The 26,149-nt window shown below is 38.5% G+C and overlaps 1 protein-coding gene across 5 annotated transcripts in view; it reads left to right on the top strand.

Annotated features, from left to right (window-relative positions):
- Positions 1-26,149, top strand: part of STXBP5L (syntaxin binding protein 5L) — a 562,981-nt gene that overhangs the window by 494,026 nt on the left and 42,806 nt on the right. For all 5 annotated transcript variants that reach the window (XM_032150070.2, XM_032150069.2, XM_058437438.1 and 2 more), the window contains 2 exons: positions 9,849-10,019; positions 12,724-12,963. In XM_032150070.2, the coding sequence (XP_032005961.1) occupies positions 9,849-10,019; positions 12,724-12,963 (411 nt within the window). The remainder of the gene's footprint in view (positions 1-9,848; positions 10,020-12,723; positions 12,964-26,149) is intronic.

The following is a 26,149-nucleotide window of genomic DNA, read 5'->3' as shown; positions in this document are numbered from 1 at the left end:
TCAGGCATGCCAACGAGTCATAGATTCAGTCTCTTTACATAATTTCATATTTCTCAGAGGTTTTGTTCATTCATTTTCATGCTTTTTTCTTTATTATTTTCTGACTCTATTATTTCAGAAAGCCAGTCTTCAAGCTCTGAAATTCATTCCTCACCTTAGTCTATTCTGTTTTTAATGCTTGTGATTACATTATGAAATTCTTGTAGAGTGTTTTTTAGCTGTATCAGCTCAGTTACATTCTTACCTGCACTGGCTATTTTGTCTGTCCACTCCTGTATTGTTTTATTGTGATTCTTAGCTTTTTTAGGTTGGCTTTCAACATTCTTCTGAATCTTGACGATCTTCATTCCTATCCATATTCTGAATTCTATTTCTGTCATTTCAGCCATCTCAGCCCAGTTAAGAACCCTTGCTGGAGAACTAATGTGGTAATTTGGAGGAAAGAAGACAGTGGCTTTTTGAGTGGTCAGAGTTCTTGCAGTGGTTCTTTCTCATCTTTATGGGCTGATGTTCTTGCAGTCTTTGAAGTTGTTGTCCTTTGGATGAGTATTTTTTTCTTTTATTCTATTTGATGACCTTGGGGGTTTGATTGTCATATAACATGGGCCCAGCCAACTACTTTCTTCATTATGGCAAGATTTTAGGGGGCCAAGGCTCAGCTTAGGATACCTGGACTGCATGCTCTAACTCTTGAGGACTCCTTTCAGGCCCTGCCTTTGATCTCTGGCTCCTTGAGTTTAGGAATCTACTGCACTGGAGGGGCCAGAGTGTCCTGGCTACTGGTCACAGCATTCCAATGGGTAATGCCAACCATGGAGACAAAGCACTTCGTAGGGTGGTGGCAGCAGATTCTGTTCTTATTTGCACATGCTAGCAGCAGCAGCAGTGCAGCAGGGTAGACTCTCATTGGCTGCAGCAGGGTGCTGGCAGGTAGCAGGGTGCCAGCCTTTGAGCAGGCATTCACAGCAGTAGTAGTGGCAGTATGTCTGGGGGGTGGGGGCAGTATGGACCAGGGGCCCCTGTAGGCAACTGTGCATGCGTTCATGCTAGTGGTGGTGTTATCATGGGAGCACTGGTGGGTGCTGTGTGAGCCTTCTGTGCATGTTCATGCTGGTAGTGGTGGCCACCCAGTGCCAGGGCCAGAGCCAGTATTTTCTGTGCCTAGTTTTGCACCAGTAGCAGTGTTGCTGCACAGGTGGGGCACAGGCAGGGAAGGGCCAGTCGGCCCCTTGACCACCAATGCTCTGAAAACAATGGTGGTGCCACTAGGAGAAGTGGGACAAGGTGCACTCCACTAGCAGTGGTGTAATGACAGGGTGCTCATGCATATTTACACTGGCAGGGAAGGGAAAGCTGTGTCTACCTGCACACACATGTGCTGGCAAAGCAATGTTGGGGTGGCTGCAGGTGAGTGCCTGTGGGCAAAGCAGCCTGGAGGCTGCTGTGGGTGGAGGGCTCAGTGTGGTGCAGACAGGGGCACTCTGCTGGAGCATTCTGCCAGTCAGGCACAGTCCACCAGCACAGGAGCTATGATAAGGGCCCCCAGGAGGTACCTAGGGGCTGCACTACAAGCAGGCTTAGCCAGGCTGGGGGCCTGGGAGAGGCCAGAAGACTCAGGGGTGCTCAGGTCAGACTGGCTCTGTCTCATGGGCAAGACCACCCTATAGAGTTCAGGCCTGACAGTTCCCCTAGGGTTAAAGCTCTTATGGGAGCAAGTTGATCCTAGGGTGATGGGCATCCCTGGTCTGCTCCATTACAGGTGCTCCCACACCAAACCTTCTGGGTGCTAGCTAGAGTTCTTTCCTTAATGCTTCTCTCTTCTCTAAGCAGCTTTCCCTGCCAATTCAAATGTCCATTGTGGCTAAGGGGTCTCCTCCTGCTGGGATTCCAGAGGCCCATGGAGATAGCAGATTCCTTCTTGACTGCTCAATTCACCCCTTTTGCAGGAGTCATTGGGGTCAGGGAACAAGTCGTGGTGTGAGGTAGCCCAATGCAGGTTTCCCAGCTTTCTTCTCCTTTAGCCCAGCCTGTGTCTTCCCTCCATCTGCTCTCAATGCCTTCCTTCTGAAGATCTGATAGGAGTGTGCCAGTATCCCCAGTATCCCGGTCTCTTGGTGGGAGATATTCCCCTGGTTGCATCTAGTCAGCCATCTTGGAGCAGGAATTCAATCTATGCTTCTATTTCTGTTGGAAAAAAAATAATTAGACTAATTGCAGAAGGATACTCCAAGAAAATATTAACTTTTTGTCTAAATGGAAGTAAGACTCTAAGGAAGTTAAAATTTTAAAAATTAAAAGCTATTTTTTTAGGTTTTTTTTAAATTTTATTATTATACTTTAGGTTTTAGGGTACATGTGCACAATGTGCAGGTTTGTTACATATGTATCCATGTGCCATGTTCTTTTGCCGCACCCATTAACTCGTCATTTAGCATTAGGTATATCTCCTAATGCTGTCCCTCCCCCCTCCCCCCACCCCACAACAGTCCCCGGAATGTGATGTTCCCCTTCCTGTGTCCATGAGTTCTCATTGTTCAATTCCCACCTATGAGTGAGAACATGCGGTGTTTGGTTTTTTGTCCTTTCAATAGTTTACTGAGAATGTTGGTTTCCAGTTTCATCCATGTCCCTACAAAGGACATGAACTCATCATTTTTTATGGCTGCATAGTATTCCATGCTGTATATGTGCCACATTTTCTTAATCCAGTCTATCATTGTTGGACATTTGGGTTGGTTCCAAGTCTTTGCTATTGTGAATAGTGCCGTAATAAACATACATGTGCATGTGTCTTTATAGCAGCATGATTTATAGTCCTTTGGGTATATACCCAGTAATGGGATGGCTGGGTCAAATGGTATTTCTAGTTCTAGATCCCTGAGGAATCGCCACACGGACTTCCACAATGGTTGAACTAGTTTACAGTCCCACCAACAGTGTAAAAGTGTTCCTATTTCTCCACATCCTCTCCAGCACCTGTTGTTTCCTGACTTTTTAATGATTGCCATTCTAACTGGTGTGATATGGTATCTCATTGTGGTTTTGATTTGCATTTCTCTGATGGCCAGTGATGATGAGCACTTTTTCATGTGTTTTTTGGCTGCATAAATGTCTTCTTTTGAGAAGTGTCTGTTCATGTCCTTCGCCCACTTTTTGATGGGGTTGTTTGTTTTTTTCTTGTAAATTTGTTTGAGTTCATTGTAGATTCTGGATATTAGCCCTTTGTCAGATGAGTAGGTTGCAAAAATTTTCTCCCATTCTGTAGGTTGCCTGTTCGCTTTGATGGTAGTTTCTTTTGCTGTGCAGAAGCTCTTTAGTTTAATTAGGTCTCATTTGTCAATTTTGGCTTTTGTTGCCATTGCTTTTGGTGTTTTAGACATGAAGTCCTTGCCCATGCCTATGTCCTGAATGGTATTGCCTAGGTTTTCTTCTAGGGTTTTTATGGTTTTAGGTCTAACATGTAAGTCTTTAATCCATCTTGAATTAATTTTTGCATAAGGTGTGAGGAAGGGATCTAGTTTCAGCTTTCTACATATGGCTAGCCAGTTTTCCCAGCACCATTTATTAAATAGGGAATCCTTTCCCCATTGCTGGTCTAGACTAGACCAGGCAGAAGAAAGAATTTCTGAACTTGAACCCAGGTCTTTTGAAATAACCCAATCAGACAAAGGTGGTATGGGGGTGTTGTGGAGGGAGGAAAAGAGGGAGGGAGAAAGAAGAAAGAATGAGAAGGAATTAGGAAAGCCTAGGAGACATGGGAAACAAGCAAACAAATAATCTAATTTTAGAAGTCGCAGAAAGAGAAAAGAAGGAAAAAGACAGAAAAATACTGCATATTCTAACTTGTAAGTGGGAACTAAATTGTACACATGGACACAGAGTGTAGAATAATAGACATTGAAGACTCAGAGGGTGGGAGGGTGGGAGGGGGAGTGAGAGAAGAGAAATTACTTACCAGGTACAGAGTACTTATTCAGATGTGATTCCACTAAAAACCCAGACTTCATCACTATGCAATATATTCATGTAACAAAATTGCACTTGTACCCTTTAAATTTATACCAAAAAAAGAAAACTTAATGAAATAATAACTTAAAAGTTCTCAAGTCTTGGAAGAGATATAAACATCCAGATATGGAAAGTTCAGTAATCCCCAAATAGATTTAATTTTATTTTTTTTATTTTTTATTTATTTATTTATTTATTTTTATTATACTTTAGGTTTTAGGGTACATGTGCACAATGTGCAGGTTTGTTACATATGTATCCATGTGCCATGTTGATTTCCTGCACCCATTAGCTCGTCATTTAGCATTAGGTATATCTCCTAATGCTGTCCCCGCCCCCCCCCCCCCCCCCCCCCCCACAGTACCCGGAATGTGATGTTCCCCTTCCTGTGTCCATGAGTTCTCATTGTTCAATTCCCACCTATGAGTGAGAACATGCGGTGTTTGGTTTTTTGTCCTTGCGATAGTTTACTGAGAATGATGTTTTCCAGTTTCATCCATGTCCCTACAAAGGACACGAACTCATCATTTTTTATGGCTGCATAGTATTCCATGGTGTATATGTGCCACATTTTCTTAATCCAGTCTATTGTTGTTGGACATTTGGGTTGGTTCCAAGTCTTTGCTATTGTGAATAGTGCCGCAATAAACATACGTGTGCATGTGTCTTTATAGCAGCATGATTTATAGTCCTTTGGGTATATACCCAGTAATGGGATGGCTGGGTCAAATGGTATTTCTAGTTCAACCATTGTGGAAGTCAGTGTGGCGATTCCTCATCTTTGCTATTGTGAATAGTGCCGCAATAAACATATGTGTGCATGTGTCTTTATAGCAGCATGATTTATAGTCCTTTGGGTATATACCCAGTAATGGGATGGCTGGGTCAAATGGTATTTCTAGTTCGAGATCCCTGAGGAATCGCCACACTGACTTCCACAATGGTTGAACTAGTTTACAGTCCCACCAACAGTGTAAAAGTGTTCCTATTTCTCCACATCCTCTCCAGCACCTGTTGTTTCCTGATTTTTTAATGATGGCCATTCTAACTGGTGTGAGATGGTATCTCACTGTGGTTTTGATTTGCATTTCTCTGATGGCCAGTGATGATGAGCATTTCTTCATGTGTTTTCTGGCTGCATAAATGTCTTCTTTTGAGAAGTGTCTGTTCATGTCCTTTGCCCACTTTTTGATGGGGTTGTTTGTTTTTTTCTTGTAAATTTGTTTGAGTTCATTGTAGATTCTGGATATTAGCCCTTTGTCAGATGAGTAGGTTGCAAAAATTTTCTCCCATTCTGTAGGTTGCCTGTTCACTCTGATGGTAGTTTCTTTTGCTGTGCAGAAGCTCTTTAGTTTAATGAGATCCCATTTGTCAATTTTGGCTTTTGTTGCCATTGCTTTTGGTGTTTTAGACATGAAGTCCTTGCCCACGCCTATGTCCTGAATGGTATTGCCTAGGTTTTCTTGTAGGATTTTAATGGTTTTAGGTCTAACATTTAAGTCTTTAATCCATCTTGAATTAATTTTTGTATAAGGTGTAAGGAAGGGATCCAGTTGCAGCTTTCTACATATGGCTAGCCAGTTTTCCCAGCACCATTTATTAAATAGGGAATCCTTTCCCCATTTCTTGTTTTTGTCAGGTTTGTCAAAGATCAAATAGTTGTAGATATGCGGCATCATTTCTGAGGGCTCTGTTCTGTTCCATTGATCTATATCTCTGTTGTGGTACCAGTACCATGCTGTTTTGGTTACTGTAGCCTTGTAGTATAGTTTGAAGTCAGGTAGCATGATGCCTCCCGCTTTGTTCTTTTGGCTTAGGATTGACTTGGCGATGCGGGCTCTTTTTTGGTTCCATATGAACTTTAAAGTAGTTTTTTCCAATTCTGTGAAGAAAGTCATTGGTAGCTTGATGGGGATGGCATTGAATCTATAAATTACTTTGGGCAGTTCTGGCCAGAGCAATCAGGCAGGAGAAGGAAATTAAGGGTATTCAATTAGGAAAAGAGGAAGTCAAACTGTCCCTGTTTGCAGATGACATGATTGTATATCTAGAAAATCCCATTGTCTCAGCCCAAAATCTCCTTAAGCTGATTAGCAACTTCAGCAAAGTCTCAAGATACAAAATCAATGTACAAAAATCACAAGCATTCTTGTACACCAATCACAGACAAACAGAAAGCCAAATCATGAGTGAACTCCCATTCACAATTGCTTCAAAGAGAATAAAATACCTAGGAATCCAACTTACAAGGGATGTGAAGGACCTCTTCAAGGAGAACTACAAACCACTGCTCAATGAAATCAAAGAGGATACAAACAAATGGAAGAACATTCCATGCTCATGGGTTGGAAGAACCAATATCGTGAAAATGGCCATACTGCCCAAAGTAATTAATAGATTTAATTTTAAAATGTCCTCTCCAAGGCACATTATAGTCAGAATCCAAAAGGCCTGGATCTCAGTGTGCATTACATGTGCCACTTAAACCCTACTAAATATGTCTTCAAAATTTCCACTCCTTCTGAAATATTTTACCTGACCCTGTAGTCAAATGTTTAAGCATACAGACAGTAAGTGAGCAACTCTGGATTAGAATTCTGCCTCCATGATTATTACATATGTGAAATGAGAAAATTTTCTTATTGATTTTTTCTGAGCTTTAGTTTCTTCATCTGCAAAATCAGGATAATAGAAAAAAACACTGACATTGCAGGATTGTTGTGAAGGTTAAATCAGGTAATGTGTATAAAGTGCCCAGCATTTAAGTGTTTGATAAATGTTAACTCCCATTTTTTAACATGCCAGCCCATTTAAATGGTGAAAACTAATTTTCATTTTTGCACTATCTGCAAGGGAATCCAGGAAATGTACAATCATACCTTTTCAAACTCTATAATACAGTAAGGCTATATTGTAGTGGATACCAAGTTCTAGTTCTTCATGTTCAATATGGCCAATAAACATGATTTTTCTCCATGGCACTCTATCTTCATTTCTATGACCAAAGAAACACATTTTAAAATGTATTCTACATATTGCTGAACTATGAGATGATGTTTCAAATATAATTTGTTAGCATTAAGAAAAATAAGATATACTTTAATGCATTGCCAAGTTTTTAAGTTCTATCAAAACAGAGCCAAACTCACAAGGTCTAAATAAACAGTACTCTTATCTTGGACGTGAGTAGTTTTATACTCTGGAACAAGACTGACAATAGTAATTAACTTTTGTTCTGAGTTTACTGTATGCCAGCACATATTCTAGCATTTGACATGTATTGTCACAAAAACTCCATTAGGTAAGTAATAATATTCCAAATTTACAGAAGAGGCAACTAATGCATGAAGATTTCAGTAATCTATGCAACTAGTAAGTGGCAGAACTGAGATTTGATTCCAGGCAGTCTGGCCTGGCCCCAGAACCAATATTCTTTTGTACCCTTCTTAACTGCACAGTAAGATGCTTCTGTTCTTCTAGGGTTTTTATTGTTTTAGGTTTTAGGTTTGAGTCTTTAATCCATCTGGAGTTAATTTTTGTATAAGGTGTAAGGAAGGGGTCCCGTTTCAGTTTTCTGCATATGGCTAGCCAGTTTTCCCAGCACCATTGATTAAATAGGGAATTCTTTCCCCATTGCTTGTTTTTGTCAGGTTTGTCAAAGATCAGATGGTTGTAGATGTGTGGTATTATTTCTGAGGCCTCTGTTGTGTTCCACTGGTCTATATATCTGTTTTGGTACCAGTATCATGCTGTTTTGGTTACTATAGCCTTGTGGTATAGTTTGAAGTCAGGTAGCTTGATGCCTCCAGCTTTGTTTTTTTTTGCTTAGGATTGTCTTGACTATATGGGCTCTTTTTTGGTTCCATATGAAACTTAAAGTAGCTTTTTGTCTAATTCTGTGAAGAAAGTAGCTTGATGGGAATAGCATTGAATCTATAAATTGCTTTGGGCAGCATGGCCATTTTCACGATGTTGATTCTTCCTATCCATGAGCATGGAATGTTTTCCCATTTGTTTGTGTCCTCTTTTATTTATTTGAGCAGTAGTTTGTAGTTCCCCTTGAAGAGGTGCTTCACATCCCATGTAAGTTGGATTCCTCGGTATTTTACTCACTTTGAAGCAATTGTGAATGGGAGTGCACTCATGATTTGGCCCTCTGTTTGTCTATTATTGGTGTATAGGAATGCATGTGATTTTTTCACATTGATTTTGTATCCTGAGACTTTGCTGAAGTTGTTTATCAGCTGAAGGAGATTTTGGGCTGAGACCATAGGGTTTTCTAAATATACAATTATATCATCTGCAAACAGAGACAATTTGACTTTCTCTCTTCCTATTTGAATACCCTTTATTTCTTTCTCTTTCCTGATTGCCCTGGCCAGAACTTCCATTCAGGACATAGGCATGGGCAAAGGTTTCGTGACTACAACACCAAAAGCAATTGAAACAAAAGCCAACATTGACAAATGGGATCTAATTAAACTAAAGAGCTTCTGCACAGCAAAACAAACTATCATCAGAGTGAACAGGCAACATACAGAGTAGGAGAAAATTTTTGCAATCTATCCACCTGACAAAGGGCTAATATCTAGAATCTACAAGGAACTTAGAAAAATTTACAAGAATAAAACAGCCCTATCAAAAAGTGGGCAAAGGCTGCGAACAGACACTTCTCAAAAGAAGTGGCCAACAAACATGAAAAAAAGCTCATCATCACTGGTCATTAGAGAAATGCAAATCAAAACCACAATGAGATACCATCTCAGGCCAGTTAGAATGGCAATAATTAAAAAGTCAGGAAACAACAGATGCTGGAGAGAATGTGGAGAAATAGAAAACTTTTACACTGTTGGTGGGAGGGTAAATTAGTTCAACCATTGTGGAAACAGTGTGGCGATTCCTCAAGGATCTAGAACCAGAAATACCATTTGACCCAGCAATCCCATTATGGGGTATATACCCAAAGGATTATAAATCTTTCTACTATAAAGACACATGCACACATGTTTACTGAAGCACTATTTACAATAGCAAAGACTTGGAACCAACCCAAATACCCATCAATGATAGACTGGATAAAGAAATGTGGCACATATACAGCATGGAATACTATGCAGACATAAAAAAGAATGAGTTCATGTCCTTTGCAGGGAAATGAATGAAGCTGGAAACCATCATTCTCAACAAACTAACACAGGAACAGAAAAACAAACACCACATGTTCTCATTCATAAGTGGGAGTTAAACAATGAAAACACATGGACACAGGGAGGAGAACATCACACACTGAGGCCTGTCGGGGGGTGGGGGGAAAGGGGAGGGAGAGTATTAGGACAAATACCTAATGCATGTGGGGGTTAAAACCTAGAAGACAGGTTGATAGGTACAGCAAACCACCATGGTGCATGTATACTTATGTAACAAACCTGCACATTCTGCACGTGCATCCCAGAACTTAAAGTACAATTTTTAAAAAAATGCTTCTATTCTATCTTTTTAAACTCCAAGCACTTAAACTACTTTCATTTTATATTGAAGTTATGCAATAAAAAGTTCAATACTATAATGACAGAATACATGGTATAGATATAGAATCAATTTTAAGCTATGTTACACAGACAAAATATAAAAAAAACGAATCTTAATAAATGTCTTTTGAAATTTTTGGCTAACTACTAAAATTATGACCAAGTCTTAAAAGAACAAGGATTTAACTATATTCATGTGGCTTAGAAAATAAAGGAATTGTTGCCATCTTCATTTGTTAATCTACACACTTGTATTCCTTTGTATTAAGAGTTAATTATTATATATATGCTGCCTTCCTCCTCTCGGCACAGACCATGTAAATGGACACTGCACAAGTCCAACTTCTCAGAGTTGCAGTTCTGGAAAACGTCTTTCTAGTGCCGATGTTTCAAAAGTAAATCGCTGGGGTCCTGGAAGACCACCATTTCGAAAGGCCCAGTCAGCAGCCTGCATGGAGATTTCTTTACCAGTTACAACAGAAGGTATGTTAAACATATTAAATTTTTTTGGTACAGTTAAAATTTGGTTTACCATGATAATGGGAACAGAGATATTGGATGGAGATCACATGTGAAAGATATTAAAAAACTACTAGTCACTGAATACCTGAGCACCTGATGGGGCTGTGGCCATAACTCCAACTCCATTCCTCACTCCACCTCCTTCCTCACCTCTAAAACCAGAATGTCTCTGCTTATAGGTAACTACCCCCTCCTCTGTACAAAGGGAGACCTATGCATTAATCTGTTCCCTACCCTTCCCATAATAATTAAGAGTTTATTTCAATCCCAATGGTAAGCTTTTTGGTGTCTCTATCTGTAGATATTTAATGTATTGCAACCTTAATTTCCTCAATTGTCAAATCAATGTGACCAAGAACAAAGGCAAGATATTAAATTCTAAAGTTTGCAATCTTCATCTTCATATATTTTTAAAAGGAAGGTCTATTTGCTTATTTATGGAATGAGTGTGGGGTGGTGGGGGAGGGGAGTAAATTACAAGAGCTAGAGACCAGAAATTTTTACAGAGGCAAAAAAAGGGAATTTTGTAACTTTGCTGCAACTCTCTTATTGATAAGGAACTTTAGAGAGAGAGATAGGAGAAAAAATAATTTTAGGAAGATTTGCTATAGTAATTCTATGCTGTGTAGTAAGTCTCTGTTTACTAATCCTGAAAACCTTTGACAGTGATCTATATTGGTCTTCAAATTTAAAAAAATTATATTTAAGTTTTTGGTTTTTTAAATATTATGCTATACTAAATCTGATCCCTTAGATATGCAGATAATGATGTTATTTCTCTAACAGGTGTCTATGAGTATCAACTTTGTATGGTGATGAACCATGAATGGAAAAGATTTGGAGCCATATAATATCTAGCATGTTATAAAAAGAAGCAATATGTAATGATTATAAAAGAAGTAGCCCCGTTTTAATTTTTATTTTTTTAAGAGATAGGATCTCATTCTGTTGCTGAGGTTGGATTACAGTGGCATAATCATAGCGCACTGCAGCCTCTAACTCCTGGACTTAAGTGATGCTCCTGCCTCAGCCTCCCAAGCAGCTGGAGGTACAGGTGCACACCACCACATCCAGCTTATTTTTCAGTTTTTGTAGAGACAGTGTCTCACTAAGTTGCCCAGGGTAGTCTTGAACTCCTGGCCTCAAGCACTGGGGTTACAGACAGGCATGAGCCACCACACCCAGCCAGAAGTAGCACTCTCAATCACTGTAATGAGAGGTGAGAATTTTGAATTTTAGATACTTCTACCTCTAATTTGTCCTGGATTCTGGGAAAATTACTAAACTCTAAGTTTGTCTCCAAATCTGTAAAACATATAACCTCCAAGCTCCCTCTCATCTCTAAATTTTATGACAAACAATTAGTTTTATAAATTTGCTAAGAGATAAAAAGGAGAAATTAGGAATACTATATTTTGTTTCCTAGAAAAAAATAGTCTGAGGAACCTATATTTAGCCTCTTTCTGTAAAAACGATTATGAGTTACATGTGTACCTATCAAGAGGGAAAAGAGAGTGAAGGCCGTAGAAAGAAAATAATGAAGAACTTGTACTCTGGAGAGATTGTAAGAGCAGGACAACCTTGATAACATTTCACTGAGCTGTATGAGTTTATGCTTATTGGAGTGTGCACATGTACAAGTGTTGATGAGAGGAGAACCTGAAACCATCCTGTTTTTTTTTTTAAGTGAGCTGAAGCACTCTCAGAAAGATTACCACTATCAACAGGATGGCATATAGTCTATACTCTTTGTTTAGCCCTAGGCAAAGTTAGGACTCCATTTGAATTAAAAGTAACAGCCTGAAACCAGTTCAGGGAGATAAAATTTGTATTTTGGCCTTGGTAGAAATGTTAATTTTTACAATTGTAATTACCCCAGATATAGAATATATTTGCCACAGAAGATTTGTGATCTTGATAAGCCCTTTCATGCCAATCGCCACAATATTGTTGTTGGAATTGACAAGAAACTGTTAGGGATACTTCCAACAATTTAGAGGTAGGAAGGAAGCACAATTTAAGTGATGTCAGAAATTCTTGTAAACGTTACTTTTTAGACTAAATCTTTTTTCTACGTAAAAGAATTTCAACTAGGCCAGGCGCTGTGGCTCACACTTGTAATCCCAGCACTTTGGGAGGCCGAGGCGGGCGGATCACGAGGTCAGGAAATCGAGACCACGGTGAAACCCCGTCTCTACTAAAAATACAAAAAATTAGCCAGACGTGGTGGCGGGCGCCTGTAGTCCCAGCTACTCGGAGAGGCTGAGGCAGGAGAATGGCGTGAACCCGGGAGGCGGAGCTTGCAGTGAGCCGAGATTGCGCCACTGCACTCCAGTCTGGGCGACAGAGCGAGACTCCGTCTCAAAAAAAAAAAAAAAAGAATTTCAACTAACTTGTGAGTTAACGTAGAGAAAGAAAAATGGTGAGCTGGAACTCAGGAGCCTCCAATTCTAGTCCTAGGTCTGCCTAAGCTTATGAATTATACTTCTAGACTTCAGTTTCTCCATCTTCAAAATAAGCTGGTGAACTAGATAAGCTCCCTCCCAGTTCAATTAACAAACAATGAAATTTTACTTCCTGCCCATAATTTTGGTTTTTATATATTAAATCTGATGTTATTGTGGAAATATACTAACAATTTCTGTGGGTTTTTTTACTTCCATAGAAAACCGAGAAAATTCCTATAATCGTTCTAGAAGCTCTAGTATCTCCAGTATTGACAAAGATTCTAAAGAAGCAATTACAGCACTATACTTCATGGAATCCTTTGCACGGAAAAATGACCCTACCATCTCTCCTTGTCTGTTCGTTGGAACCAGTCTGGGAATGGTGTTAATCATCTCCTTAAACCTACCATTAGCAGATGAACAAAGGTTTACAGAGCCAGTCATGGTATTGCCAAGTGGTAAGAGTTTGTATTCATTCATTCCTTCGCTGTTACTTTTTCAAATTTAGATATAAGGTATTATAAACATAAATTTGTATTGATTTGGAGCAAAGGTTGTAAGTATTCTGCACAATGGGAACTATTAAGAATTTTATACATCATATACCATCCCAACATTTGTCATACTGTAACTTTCCTTTGGGGTAAAAGAGTACAACCATTTCTTCGGTAGTAAACTGTGGAAGTGCCAACCTGAACAATGACATGGGAAGTAAGTTCCTGAAAAGCACTGAGGAAAACCTTAATGCAAAACTTAAATTTATTTTTAACAAATTGAAGCATTTACCCAAAGTTCCATGTCAGATCAGAGCATGAGTGTTTTTACATCATCCTTGAAGAACTCAGATTAAGCTAGAAGCTATCTGACCTAAGGTGGATTTCTAAAGACTTTTATAACCTTCCCATCTTGTTTCAAAAGCATGCCACATAATTTCTTTCCTTTTCATGCTAGTGCCTAGAGAATTTGACCAATGTTGTAAGTATTGTCGCCAAGCATATGTTGTATTCTCTTCCTCCTTGAATTATCTTTTTTCTTTTTGAAGAAGAGATAAGTGTGATTCCTCCTGTTATTCCTAATTTATTCTTATCACTAATTTTATTGTTTCCCTGTTTCCTATATAAGAAATTTTCAGATAGTTTTTAAGTTAAAAAATTTTGTTACTCTGTAGGATAAGGGTTTTATTTTTAAAGGATATATATTATATAGAAGGTTACAGTTGTGTTTTCTTTAATGTGCTAAGTTCATATGACAAGATTGTAGGTAGAATAGTCAGTTCTCTACTAATGTGGCAAATTCAGATTTGTGTTTTAAAAGTTAATCGTGGCGATTACTTTATTTTAACTTATAGTTCACAATGAAAAATATATTTTACTGTATTCCTAATTATAAAGAAATATACACAATTCTTTTGACTGGTGACTTAGTTGGAGTCAAATCAGTGAGATCATAATGAATTATTAATTATTAATTCAATTCATTCTTTAACTCAGTAAAAGATTATATATATTGGACATCTAATATGTACCAGGCATTCCTCACAAGTTTAAAGGTACAATCGGCTTCCACTGTCACACAAGTTTAAAGCTGTAAGTGAAAGACAATTTTGTAATTAGAAATATTCTAACAAATGTGGTTTTCTGTATCACAAGCATAGAAATAAGCAATCCCTGCACTAATAAAGCGGATCTCTCAATATTATAGGGAAATTCTTTGTCATTCTTAGCACATATACTTAGACCAAAAAATGATGACAAAGTACAAAATAAGTATAGATTTAACTTTTGACACTATCTTGTAAATATTTGAAAACTTTTTCTTTATCTATTTAATAAGATTTAATGAGAAGCTATCTTCTCCAAGTCTCTATGTCACTATTCTTTCAAGACTTTAGTTAATAATATATGTCAACATCAGTTCATTGGCTGGGCACAGTGGCTCATGCCTATAATTCCTGCACTTTGGAAGGCTGAGGGAGGAAGACTACTTGAGGCCAGGAGTCCCAGGCCAGCCTGGGCAACACAGTGAGACCCCTTCACTACCAAAAATTTTTTTAAAATACATATTTTTTTTAAAAATTGCTGGGTGCAGTGGCTCACACCTATAATCCCAGCACTTTGGGAGGCCAAGATAGGAGGGTTGCTTGAGCCCAGGAGTTCAAGACCAGTCTGGGCAGCGTAATGAGACCCCATCTCTACAAATAATTTTTAAAAATTAGCCAGGCATGGTGGTGTGTGCCCGAGCCCAGAAGGATGAGCATGCAGTAAGCCATAATCTCACCACTGCACTCCAGCCTGGGTGACAGAGTGAGACTCCATGTCAATAAAAAATAATAAAAAGTTAGTTAATTAATTAAATCAAACATGCCACACTTATACAAGATGTTAATAATAAAGGAAATGACAGAAGGGGTATGTGGGAACTCTTTATACTATCTGTTCAATTTTCTTTAAATCTGAAACTGCTGTTAAAAATACACTCTATTAATTTGTTGAAAAAAGATGTATATAAAGGAGAAAGCCATGAGTCTGGGTTCCCATGTTTGTTCTGTAATTAACCATTACAAGAAAGAAAGTCTACTTGGGAGCCATAATTTATGGCAGTAAAAAGAAAGGAGGGAAAAGATAAAGGTGACAGAAATCTTGTTTAAATTTAAAGTAGAAAATTTTGTGCTTCCTCTTTCAGAGCCTACTTATTGACTATCTGTCCCAGTCTTCACTCTCCTTGCCGTATCTATTTTCTTTCCTATACCCGTGAGTCTCTGCCCAAGCTTATGGGAACTATTATGGGTACTGTTTATGTTATTATGGTTGCTGCCATAGCTTATGGGAACCATTAAAGACGGTTTGGATTTAGGGGCATTTAGCATTTTTCCATTGTCAGTGCTGAAGTGAGTGACATGCTCTCTGACGTTGAATGCATCTTTTTTTTCCTGTAAAAACATTGTTAAATAAACTTTTGTCAGTTGGCCTAGGAAAATTCATGAGTCAAATAGTTTCCTTAGACTTGAAAACAGTCTACTTTGAAATTTGTCCACTCATTCAACAAACATTTACCAAGCCCATACCACCGAAGTAAGCACTGGGGATACAATGGTCCCTGTTTTCAGAGACTTGTAGGGAAAAACAAAATTAAACACAAAATTACAATAAAGAAAGTATAATAATGGAAATTACACTAAGAGAAATAAAGAATACCGTGGCAGCATGGCAGGGGGATTTGGGGAAGAGCTCCCTAACAAAGATGACATCTGAAGCGGAAGTTGGACAAGTTTGGGAGGAAGTGTATGGTACTGATGTTTAAGAGTAATTCAGAGGCTGGGCGCAGTGGCTCACAATTGTAATCTCAGCATTTTCTAAGACCAAAGTGGGAGGAATGCTTGAGTCCAGGAGTTCAAGACCAGCCTGGGCAACACTGGGAGACCTTGTCTCTAGAAAAAAAAATTTTTGAAAGAGTAAGTCTGTACAGCGTGAGTAAAAATCTAGAAGTAAGAGAGGACATGGCATAGCTGGAGCCTATAGATAGAATGATACTAAATGAGGATGGAAAAGTAGGCAGAGAATGATGACACAGTGCCTTATAAATCATGTGAAGAAGGAAAAGACTACCTAGTAATTTTTTCAGTACAAAAGTTGTGATGCAAAACACTGGGTTTTTTTAAAAGATCTAGTTATTAAATTTTAAAATTTATAAATGTAAAAATCAAAATATAAAGGAAAAAATGAAAATTCTGCCACTAGCAAACTTTGTCCCTTCTCTGTCCCCCTCCCCACCCTCATTTCCTCCCCTAGGAATTTTGCTGTCCACTAGCAACTTGGTGAGAAATTTGTTAAAACTCCTCTTAAGTTTTATTTATTTCTACTTAACTCTTTATGCTGCCAACTATAAATTATTCTATAATAATCAGTTCTGCCATACAAAGTACCTAGCATGCTTTGTAACATATATATAATATATATGTATATATATATAAGATATATCTCATAATCAAACTCAAGATTTAAATTCATGATTAAAGTCAAGATTCTCCAGAATAAATTCATTCTCCTTACCCCAGTGGTAGATGCTTTTTCATTGCTATAAAGGAATACCTGAGATTGGGCAACTTATAAAGAAAAGAGGATTAATTCGCTCACAGCTCTTCAGGCTGTACAGGAATCATGGTGCTGACATTTGTTTAGCTTCTGATGAGGCCTCAGGAAGCTTCCAATCATGGTGGAAGGCAAAGAGGGAACAGGCACATTACACGGCAAGAGGAAAAGCAAGAGAGAGAGGAGGGAGGTACCAAATAATTTTAAATAACTAGATCTTATGTGAACTAGCAGAGAGAGAGAACTCACTAATCACCAAGGAGATGGCGCTAAGCCATTCATGAGGGATCCATCCTCATGATCTAATACGTCCCATTAGGCCCTACCTCCAACATTGGAGATTACATTTCAACATGAGATTTGGAGGGGACAAACATCCAAACCATATCAACTTCCAAACTAGTTATTTTTAACACTCTTTCATTTCTGTTAGTAGTAGAATATTAACAGAAATGTAATAGCCATCATACTACCTAAATAGCCTCCATAACTTCAATTTTTTTCTTCTGATCCCTTATATTCACTGCCGTCACACTGGTCATATACCAGTATTATTTTCATCATTGAATTTTCACTTTCGGACCTACCCTGTCTACTCTGGAGTTGTCCCAGCCTTACTCCCTAAGCCAAACTTATTTTCCAGCATTCAATTCCATTAAAGTCCACTTCTCCATTGAAGAACTAGTAAATTAATTTATATAAATATGAAAATGGGTTAATGTGCTTTCTTATAATATAAAACTGGTTAATAGGCTTTGTCTGGAAATTATTTAATTGAAATTAGAATGATATTATTTTTAATCCTAAGCCTAAAACTTGATGAAAAACTTTATTAAAGTATTATTTAGTTAAGATCTTTTGATATAAGATGGGTATATTTCAAATATACTTATGAAATTCACGCATTTTATCTCTTCTAAACTGCAATAAGAACTAATACAATAATAGCATAGTAAAATCAAACATAATCATTATATTTGACTGAACAAGAATAATAAAGGCCTCATACACAATAGTCAACATATATACTCCCCATTTATAGGTTTCAATATTTAGCACCTTTTGGAGTTACCAGTATCTCTTATTCTATTTCATATGTTCATGTGTACCCATTGTTTAGCTCCAACTTATAAGTGAGAACATGTAGTTTTTGACTTTCTGAGTCATTTTATTTAGGATAACAGCCTCCAGCTGCATTCACATTGCTGCAAAGGCAATAATTTTATTATTTATTTATTTATTTTATTATACTTTAAGTTCTAGGGTACACGTGTACCCTGTGCAGGTTTGATACATAGGTATACACGTGCCATGTTGGTTTGCTGCACCCATCAACTCATCATTTACATTAGGTATTTCTCCTAATGCTATCCCTCCCCCAGGTCCCCACCCCCCAACAGGCCCCAGTGTGTGATGTTCCCCGCCCTGTGTCCAAGTGATCTCATTGTTCAATTCCCACCTATGAGTGAGAACATGCAGTGTTTGGTTTTCTGTCCTTGTGATAGTTTGCTGAGAATGATGGTTTCCAGCTTCATCTATGTCCCTGCAAAGGACATGAACTCATCCTTTTTTATGGCTGCATAGTATTCCATGGTGTATATGTGCCAAATTTTCTTAATCCAGTCTGTCACCGATGGACATTTGGGTTGGTTCCAAGTCTTTGTTATTGCGAATAGTGCTGCAATAAACATACGTGTACATGCATCTTTATAGTAGCATGATTTATAATCCTTTGTGTATATACCCAGTAATGGGATTGCTGGGTCAAATGGTAATTCTAGTTGCAGAACCTTGAGGAATTGCCACACTGTCTTCCATAATGGTTGAACTAATTTACAGTCCCACGAACAGTGTAAAAGCATTCCTATTTTTCCACATCCTCTCTAGCATCTGTTGTTTCCTGACTTTTTAATGACTGCCATTCTAACTGGTGTGAGATGGTATCTCATTGTGGTTTTGATTTGCATTTCTCTCATGACCAGTGATGATGAGCATTTTTTCATGTGTCTCTTGGCTGCATAGATGTCTTCTTTTGAGAATTGTCTGTTCAAATCCTTTGCCCACTTTTTGATGGGGTTCCTTATTTTTTTTAGTGTAAATTTGTTTGAGTTCTTTGTAGATTCTGGATATTAGCCCTTTGTCAGATGAGTAGATTGCAAAAATTTTCTCCCATTCTGTAGGTTGCCTGTTCATTCTGATGGCAGTTTCTTTTGCTGGACAGAAGGTCTTTAGTTTAATTAGATCCCATTTGTCTATTTTGGCTTTTGTTGCCATTGCTTTTGGTGTTTTAGTCATGAAGGCCTTGCCCATGCCTATGTCCTGAATGGTATTACCTAGGTTTTCTTCTAGGGTTTTTATGGTTTTAGGTCTAACATGTAAGTCTTTAATCCATCTTGAATTAATTTTTGTATAAGGTGTAAGAAAGGATCCAGTTTCAGCTTTCCACATATTGCTAGCCAGTTTTCCCAGCACCATTTATTAAATAGGGAATCGTTTCCCCATTTCTTGTTTTTGTCAGGTTTGTCAAAGATCAGATGGTTGTAGATGTGTGGTGTTATTTCTGAGGCCTCTATTCTGTTCCATCAGTCTATATCTCTGTTTTGTTACCAGTACCATGCTGTTTTGGTTACTGTAGCCTTGCAGTATAGTTTGAAGTCAGGAAGCTTGATGCCTCCAGCTTTGTTCTTTTTGCTTAGGATTGTCTTGGCAATGCGGGCTCTTTTTTGGTTCCATATGAACTTTAAAGTAGTTTTTTCCAATTCTATGAAGAAAGTCATTGGTAGCTTGATAGGGATGGCATTGAATCTATAAATTACCTTGGGCAGTATGGCCATTTTCATGATATTGATTCTTCCTATCCATGAGCATGGAATATTCTTCCATTTGTTTGTGTCCTTTTTTATTTCCTTGAGCAGTGATTTGTAGTGCTCCTTGAAGAGGTCCTTCACATCCCTTGTAAGTTGGATTCCTAGGTATTCCCTTTGTAGCAATTGTGAATGGGAGTTCACTCATGATTTGGCTCTCTGTTTGTCTGTTATTGCTGTATAGGGATGTCTGTGATTTTTGCATGTTGATTTTGTGTCCTGAGACTTTGCTGAAGTTGCTTATCAGCTTAAGGAGATTTTGGGCTGAGACGACGGGGTTTTCTAAATATACAATCATGTCATTTGAAAATAGAGACAATTTGACTTCCTTTTTTCCTAATTGAATACCCCTTATTTCTTTCTCTTGCCTGATTGCCCTGGCCAGAACTTCCAACACCATGTTGAATAGGAGTGGTGAGAGAGGGCATCCTTGTCTTGTGCCAGAAAGGGAATGCTTCCAGTTTTTGCCCAGTCAGCATGATATTGGCTGTGGGTTTGTCATAGATAGGTCTTATTATTTTGAGATACGTTCCATCAATACCTAGTTTATTGAGAGTTTTTAGCCTGAAGGGCTGTTGAATTTTGTCGAAGGCCTTTTCTGCATCTATTGAGATAACCATGTGGTTTTTGTCATTGGTTCTGTTTATGTGATGGATTACGTTTATTAATTTGTGTATGTTGAACCAGCCTTGCATCCCAGGGAGGAAGCCAACTTGATCGTGGTGGATAAGCTTTTCAATGTGCTGCTGGATTTGTTTGTCAGTATTTTATTGATTTTCACATGGATGTTCATCACAGATATTGGTCTAAAATTCTCTTTTTTGTTGTGTCTGCCAGGCTTTGGTATCAGGATGATATGGGCCTCATAAAATGAATTTGGGAGGATTCCCTCTTTTTCTATTGATTGGAATACTTTGAGAAGGAATGGCACCAGCTTCTCTTTGTGCCTCTGGTAGAATACAGCTATGAATCCATCTGGTCCTGGACTTCTTTTGGTTGGTAGGCTTTTAATTATTGCCTCAATCTCAGAGCCTGTTATTGGTCTATTCAGAGATTTAAATTCTACTTGGTTTAGTCTTGGGAGGGTGTTTGTGTCCAGGAATTTATCTATTTCTTCTAGATTTTCTAGTTTATTTGTGTAGAGGTGTTTATAGTATTCTCTGATGGTAGTTGTATTTCTGTGGGATGAGTGGTGATATCCCTTTTATCATTTTTATTGCATCTATTTGATTCTTCTCTCTTTTCTCCTTTATTAGTCTTGCTAGTTGTCTATCAATTTTGTTGATCTTTTCAAAAAACCAGCTTCTGGATTCATTGACTTTTTGAAAGGTTTTTTGTGTCTCTGTCTCTTTCAGTTCTGCTCTGATCTTAGTTATTTCTTGCCTTCTGATAGCTTTTGAATTTGTTTGCTCTTGCATCTCTAGTTCTTTTAATTGTGATGTGAGGGTGTCAATTTTAGATCTCTCTTGCTTTCTATTATGGGCATTTAATGCTATACATTTCCTTCTACACACTGCTTTAAATGTGTCCCAGAGATTCTGGTACATTGTGTCTTTGTTCTCATTGGTTTCAAAGAACATCTTTATTTCTGCCTTCATTTTGTTATTTACCCAGTAGTCATTCAGGAGCAAGTTGTTCAGTTTCCATGCAGTTGTGTGGTTTTTAGTGAGTTTCTTAATCCTGAGTTCTAGTTTGATTGCACTGTGGTCTGAGAGACAGTTTGTTGTGATTTGTGTTCTTTTACATTTACTGAGGAATGCTTTACTTCCAATTATGTGGTCAATTTTGGAACAAGTTTGATGTGATGCTGAGAAGAATGTATATTCTGTTGATTTGGGATGGAATGTTCTGTAGATGTCTATTAGGTCTGCTTGTTGCAGAGCTGAGTTCAAGTCCTGGATATCCTTGTTAACCTTCTGTCTCTTGGATCTGTCTAATGTTGACAGTGGGGTGTTAAATTCTCCCATTATTATTGTGTGGGAGTTTAAGTCTCTTTCTATGTTTCTAAGGACTTGCTTTATGAATCTGGGTGCTCCCGTATTGGGTTCATATATATTCAGGAAAGTTAGCTCTTCTTGTTGAGTTGATCCCTTTACCATTATGTAATGGCCTTCTTTGTCTCTTTTGACCTTTGTTGGTGTAAAGTCTGTTTTATCAGAGACTAGGATTGCAATCTCTGCTCTTTTTTTGCTTTCTATTTGCTTGGTAGATCTTCCTCCACCCCTTTACTTTGAGCCTCATGTGCATCTTTGCATGTGAGATGGGTCTCCTGAATATAGTACACTGATGGGTCTTAACTCTTCATCCAATTTGCCAGTCTGTGTCTTTTAATTCGGGCATTTAGCCCATTTACATTTAAGGTTAATATTGTTATGTGTGAATTTGATCCTGTCATTATGATGTTAGCCGGTTATTTTGCCTGTTAATTGATTCAGTTTCTTCATAGCATCAATGGTCTTTACAATTTGGCATGTTTTTGCAGTGGCTGGTACTGGTTGTTTCTTTCCATGTTTAGTGATTCCTTCAGAAGCTCTTGTATGGCAAGCCTAGTGGTGACAAAATCTCTCAGTATTTGCTTATCTGTAAAGGATTTTATTTCTCCTTCACTTATGAAGCTTAGTTTGGATATGAAATTCTGGATTGAAAATTCTTTTCTTTAAGAATGTTGAATATTGGCCCCCACTCTCTTCTGGTGTGTAGAGTTTCTGCCAAGAGATCCACTGTTAGTTTGTTGGGCTTCCATTCGTGGGTAACTCAACCTTTCTCTCTGGCTGCCCTTAACATTTTTGCCTTTATTTCAACCTTGGTGAATCTGACAATTATGTGTCTCGGGGTTGCTCTTCTCGAGGAGTATCTTTGTGATGTTCTCGTATTTCCTGAATTTGAATGTTGGCCTGCCTTGCTAAGTTGGGGAAGTTCTCCTGGATAATATCCTGAAGAGTGTTTTCCAGCTTCGTTCCATTCTCCCCATCACTTTCAGGTACACCAATCAGACGTAGATTTGGTCTTTTCACATAGTCCCATATTTCTTGGAGGCTTTGTTCATTTCTTTTTACTTTTCTTTCTCTACCTTGTTTTCTCACTTTATTTCATTAATTTGATCTTCCATCACTGATAGATACCCTTTCTTCCCCTTGATCGAATCGGCTATTGAAGCTTGTGCATGTGTCATGGAGTTCTCGTGCCATGGTTTTAGCTCCATCAGGTCATTTAAGGTCTTCTCTACACTGTTTATTCTAGTTAGCCATTTGTCTAATCTTTTTTCAAGCTTTTTAGCTTCCTTGCAATGGGTTTGAGTATCCTCCTTTAGCTTGGAGAAGTTTCTTATTACCGACCTTCTGAAGCCTACTTCTGTCAACTTATCAAAGTCATTCTCTGTCCAGCTTTGCTCTGTTGCTGGTGAGGAGCTGTGATCCTTTGGAAGAGAAGAGGTGCTCTGATTTTCGAATTTTCAGCTTTTCTGCTCTGGTTTCTCCCCATCTTTGTGGTTTTATCTACCTTTGGTCTTTGATGTTGGTGACCTAGAGATGGGGTTTTAGTATAGATGACCTTTTTGTTCATGTTGATGCTATTCCTATCTATTTGTTAGTTTTCTTTCTAACAATCAGGTCCCTCAGCTGCAGGTCTGTTGGAGTTTGCTGGAGGCCCACTCCAGACCCTGTTTGCCTTGGTATCACCAGCAGAGGCTGCAGAACAACAAATATTGCTGCCTGATCCTTCCTCCGGAAGCTTTGTCCCAGAGGGGCAGCCGCCTATATGAGGTGCCTGTCTGCCCCTACTGGGAGGTGTCTCCCAGTTAGTCTACATGGGGGTCAGGGACCCACTTGAAGGGGCAGTCTGTCTTCTCAGAGCTCAAACACCATGCTGGGAGAACTTCTCTCTTCAGAGCTGTCAGACAGGGATGTTTAAGTCTGCAGAAGTTGTCTGCTGTCTTTCGTTCAGCTACTCCCTGCCCACAGAGGTGGAGTCTAGAGACAGTAGGCCTTGTTGAGCTGCGGTTGGCTCCACCCAGTCTGAGTTTCCCGGCCACTTTGTTTACCTACTCAAGCCTCAGCAATGGCAGACACCCCTCCCCAGCCAGGCTGCCGACTTGCAGATCAATCTCAGACTGCTGTGCTAGCAGTGAGCAAGGCTCCATGGGCGTAGGACCCACCAAGCCAGGCATGGGAGAGAATCACATTGTTTGCCAGTTGCTATGACCTTGGGAAAAGTGCAGTATTTGAGCAGGAGTGCCCTGTTTTTCCAGGTAGTCAGTCATATCTTCCCTTGGCTAGGAAAGGGAAATCCCCCAACCCCTTGTGCTTCCCAGGTAAGGTGACAATGCCCTGCCCTGCTTCAGCTCACCCTCCATGGGCTGCACCCACTGTCCAACCAGTCCCAATGAGATGAACCAATTACCTCAGTTAGAATGCAGAAATCACCCATCTTCTGAGTTGATCAAGCTGGGAGCTGCAGACCAGAGCTATTCCTATTCAGCCATCTTGGAACACCCCCCCCCCCCCAGTCTTTACATGTTTTTATATAGCAATTGAAAGGAATCCTTGGCATTTAGATCTTCCATTCCCCACCTCCACCATTCTTTTCCAGCCTTATAGTCTTTGACCTTTCACTACATATCCTGGGCCCTAGATAAACCAAACTCCTTGTCATTCACTTAATAAGCCCAGTGTGTAGTCAAGTATAAAGCAACGATTTCATTTTATTATGACTGAGTAGTATTTCATGGCATATATATATATATATGTATGTATCACATTTTTAATCCAATTGCCCATTGATTGACACTTAGGTTGATCCCATGACTTTGCTATTGTAAATAGTGCTGCAATAAACATACACGTGCTTGTGTCTTTTTGATACGATTATTTCTTTTCTTTTGTGTAAATAGCAGGGGGTGGGATCACTTGATCAAAAGGTAGTTCTATTTTTAGTTATTTGAGACATCTCCATATTGCTTTCCATAGAAGTTGTACTAAATTAATTCCCACCAATACTGTATAAGCGTTCCCTTTTCTCTGCATCTTTGCCAAAGTCTATTTTTTTTTATTAATAGCCATTCTGACTGGTGTAAGATGGTATCTTATTATGGTTTTAATTTTCATTTCTCTCATGATTAATGATGTTGAGCATTTTTTTTTGTTTCTTGGCCATTTGTATATGTTGTTTTGAAAAGTGCCTGTTCATGTATTTTGCACACTTTTTAATGGCATTATTTGTGTTTTCCTTTTTGAATTGCTTGAGTTCCTTGCAGATTCTGGGTATTAGCCCATTGTCAGATGCATTGTTGGCAAATATTTTTCCCATTCCTCAAGTTGTTTATTCACTCTGTTGTTTATTTCTTTTTCTGTGCATAAGCTTTTCAGTTTAATTAAGTCCTATTTGTCTATTTTTAGTTTTGCCACATTTGCTTTTGAGGTCTTAGTCATGAATTCTTCACCTAAGCCAATGTCCACACAAGAGTTTTTGCTAGGTTTCCTTCTAGCATTTTTATAGTTTCAGGTCTTACATTTGAATCTGTAATTCACCTTGAGTTACTTTTTGTGTATGTTGAGAGATGTGTGTCCAGTTTTATTCTTCTGCATACGGTTACACAATTTTTACAGAACCATTTATTAAATAAGATGTTCTTTTCTCAGTGGATGCTTTTGTTGACTTTCTCAAAGATCAGTTAGTTGTAGGTATATAGTTTTATTTCTGGGTCTTCTATTCTCTTCCATTTAATCTATCTATCTTTATACCAGTACTCTGCTGTTTTGGTTATTATAGGCTTGTAGTATAATTTGAAGTCAGGCAATGTGATACGTGCAGCTTCATTCTTTTTGCTTAGGATTTCTTTGGCTATTCAGACTGTTTCGGTTCCATATGAATTTTAGTATTTTTTTTCTAATACTGTGAAGAATGCTGTTGGCAAATTGATAGGAATTTTGTTGAATCTGTAGATTGTTTTGGGCAGTATGGTCATTTTAATGATATTGATTCTTCCAATCTATGACTATGGGATGTTTTTTCATTTGTTTGTGTCATCTCAATTTCTTTCACTAGTGTTTTTTTAAATTTTGCATGTAGCGATCTTTCACCTCCTTGATTAATGTATTCCTAGGTATTTTTAATAGCTATTATAAATGGGATTGAGTTCTTCTTTTTGTTCTCAGCTTGATCATTATTAGTGTATAAAAGTGGTACTGATTTTTATACATTGATTTTTATATACTGAAACTTTGCTGAAGTCATTTATCAAATCTAGGATTCTTTTGAAGGAGTCTTTAGGGTTTTCTAGTTATAAGATCATATAATCAGTGAACAGCAATAATTTGACTTCCTTTTATCCAATTTGAATGCCTTTTTTTTTTCTCTTGCCTGATTGCTCTGGTTAGGACTTCCAGTACCATGTTGCATAGGAGTGGTGAAAGTATACATCCTTATCTTGTTCCAGTTTTTAGGGGGAATGCTTTCAACATTTCCCTGTTCAGTATGATGTTGGCTATGGGTTTGTCATATATGACTTTTATTATTTTGAAGCATATTCTTTCTATGTCTAGTTTGTTGAGGGTTTTTTTTTTTTTTGAGACAGAGTCTTGTTCTGTTGCCCAGGCTAGAGTGCAGTGGCACGAGCTCAGCTCACTGCAAGCTCCACCTCCTGGGTTCAGGCCATTCTCCTGCCTCAGCCTCCCGAGTAGCTGGGACTACAGGCA

Source organism: Hylobates moloch, unplaced genomic scaffold (genome assembly GCF_009828535.3).
Source record: "Hylobates moloch isolate HMO894 unplaced genomic scaffold, HMol_V3 SCAFFOLD_4, whole genome shotgun sequence".
Taxonomy (NCBI): domain Eukaryota; kingdom Metazoa; phylum Chordata; class Mammalia; order Primates; family Hylobatidae; genus Hylobates; species Hylobates moloch.
Note: the sequence above shows the minus strand (reverse complement) of the source record. Positions and strands in the feature narration are given on the sequence as shown.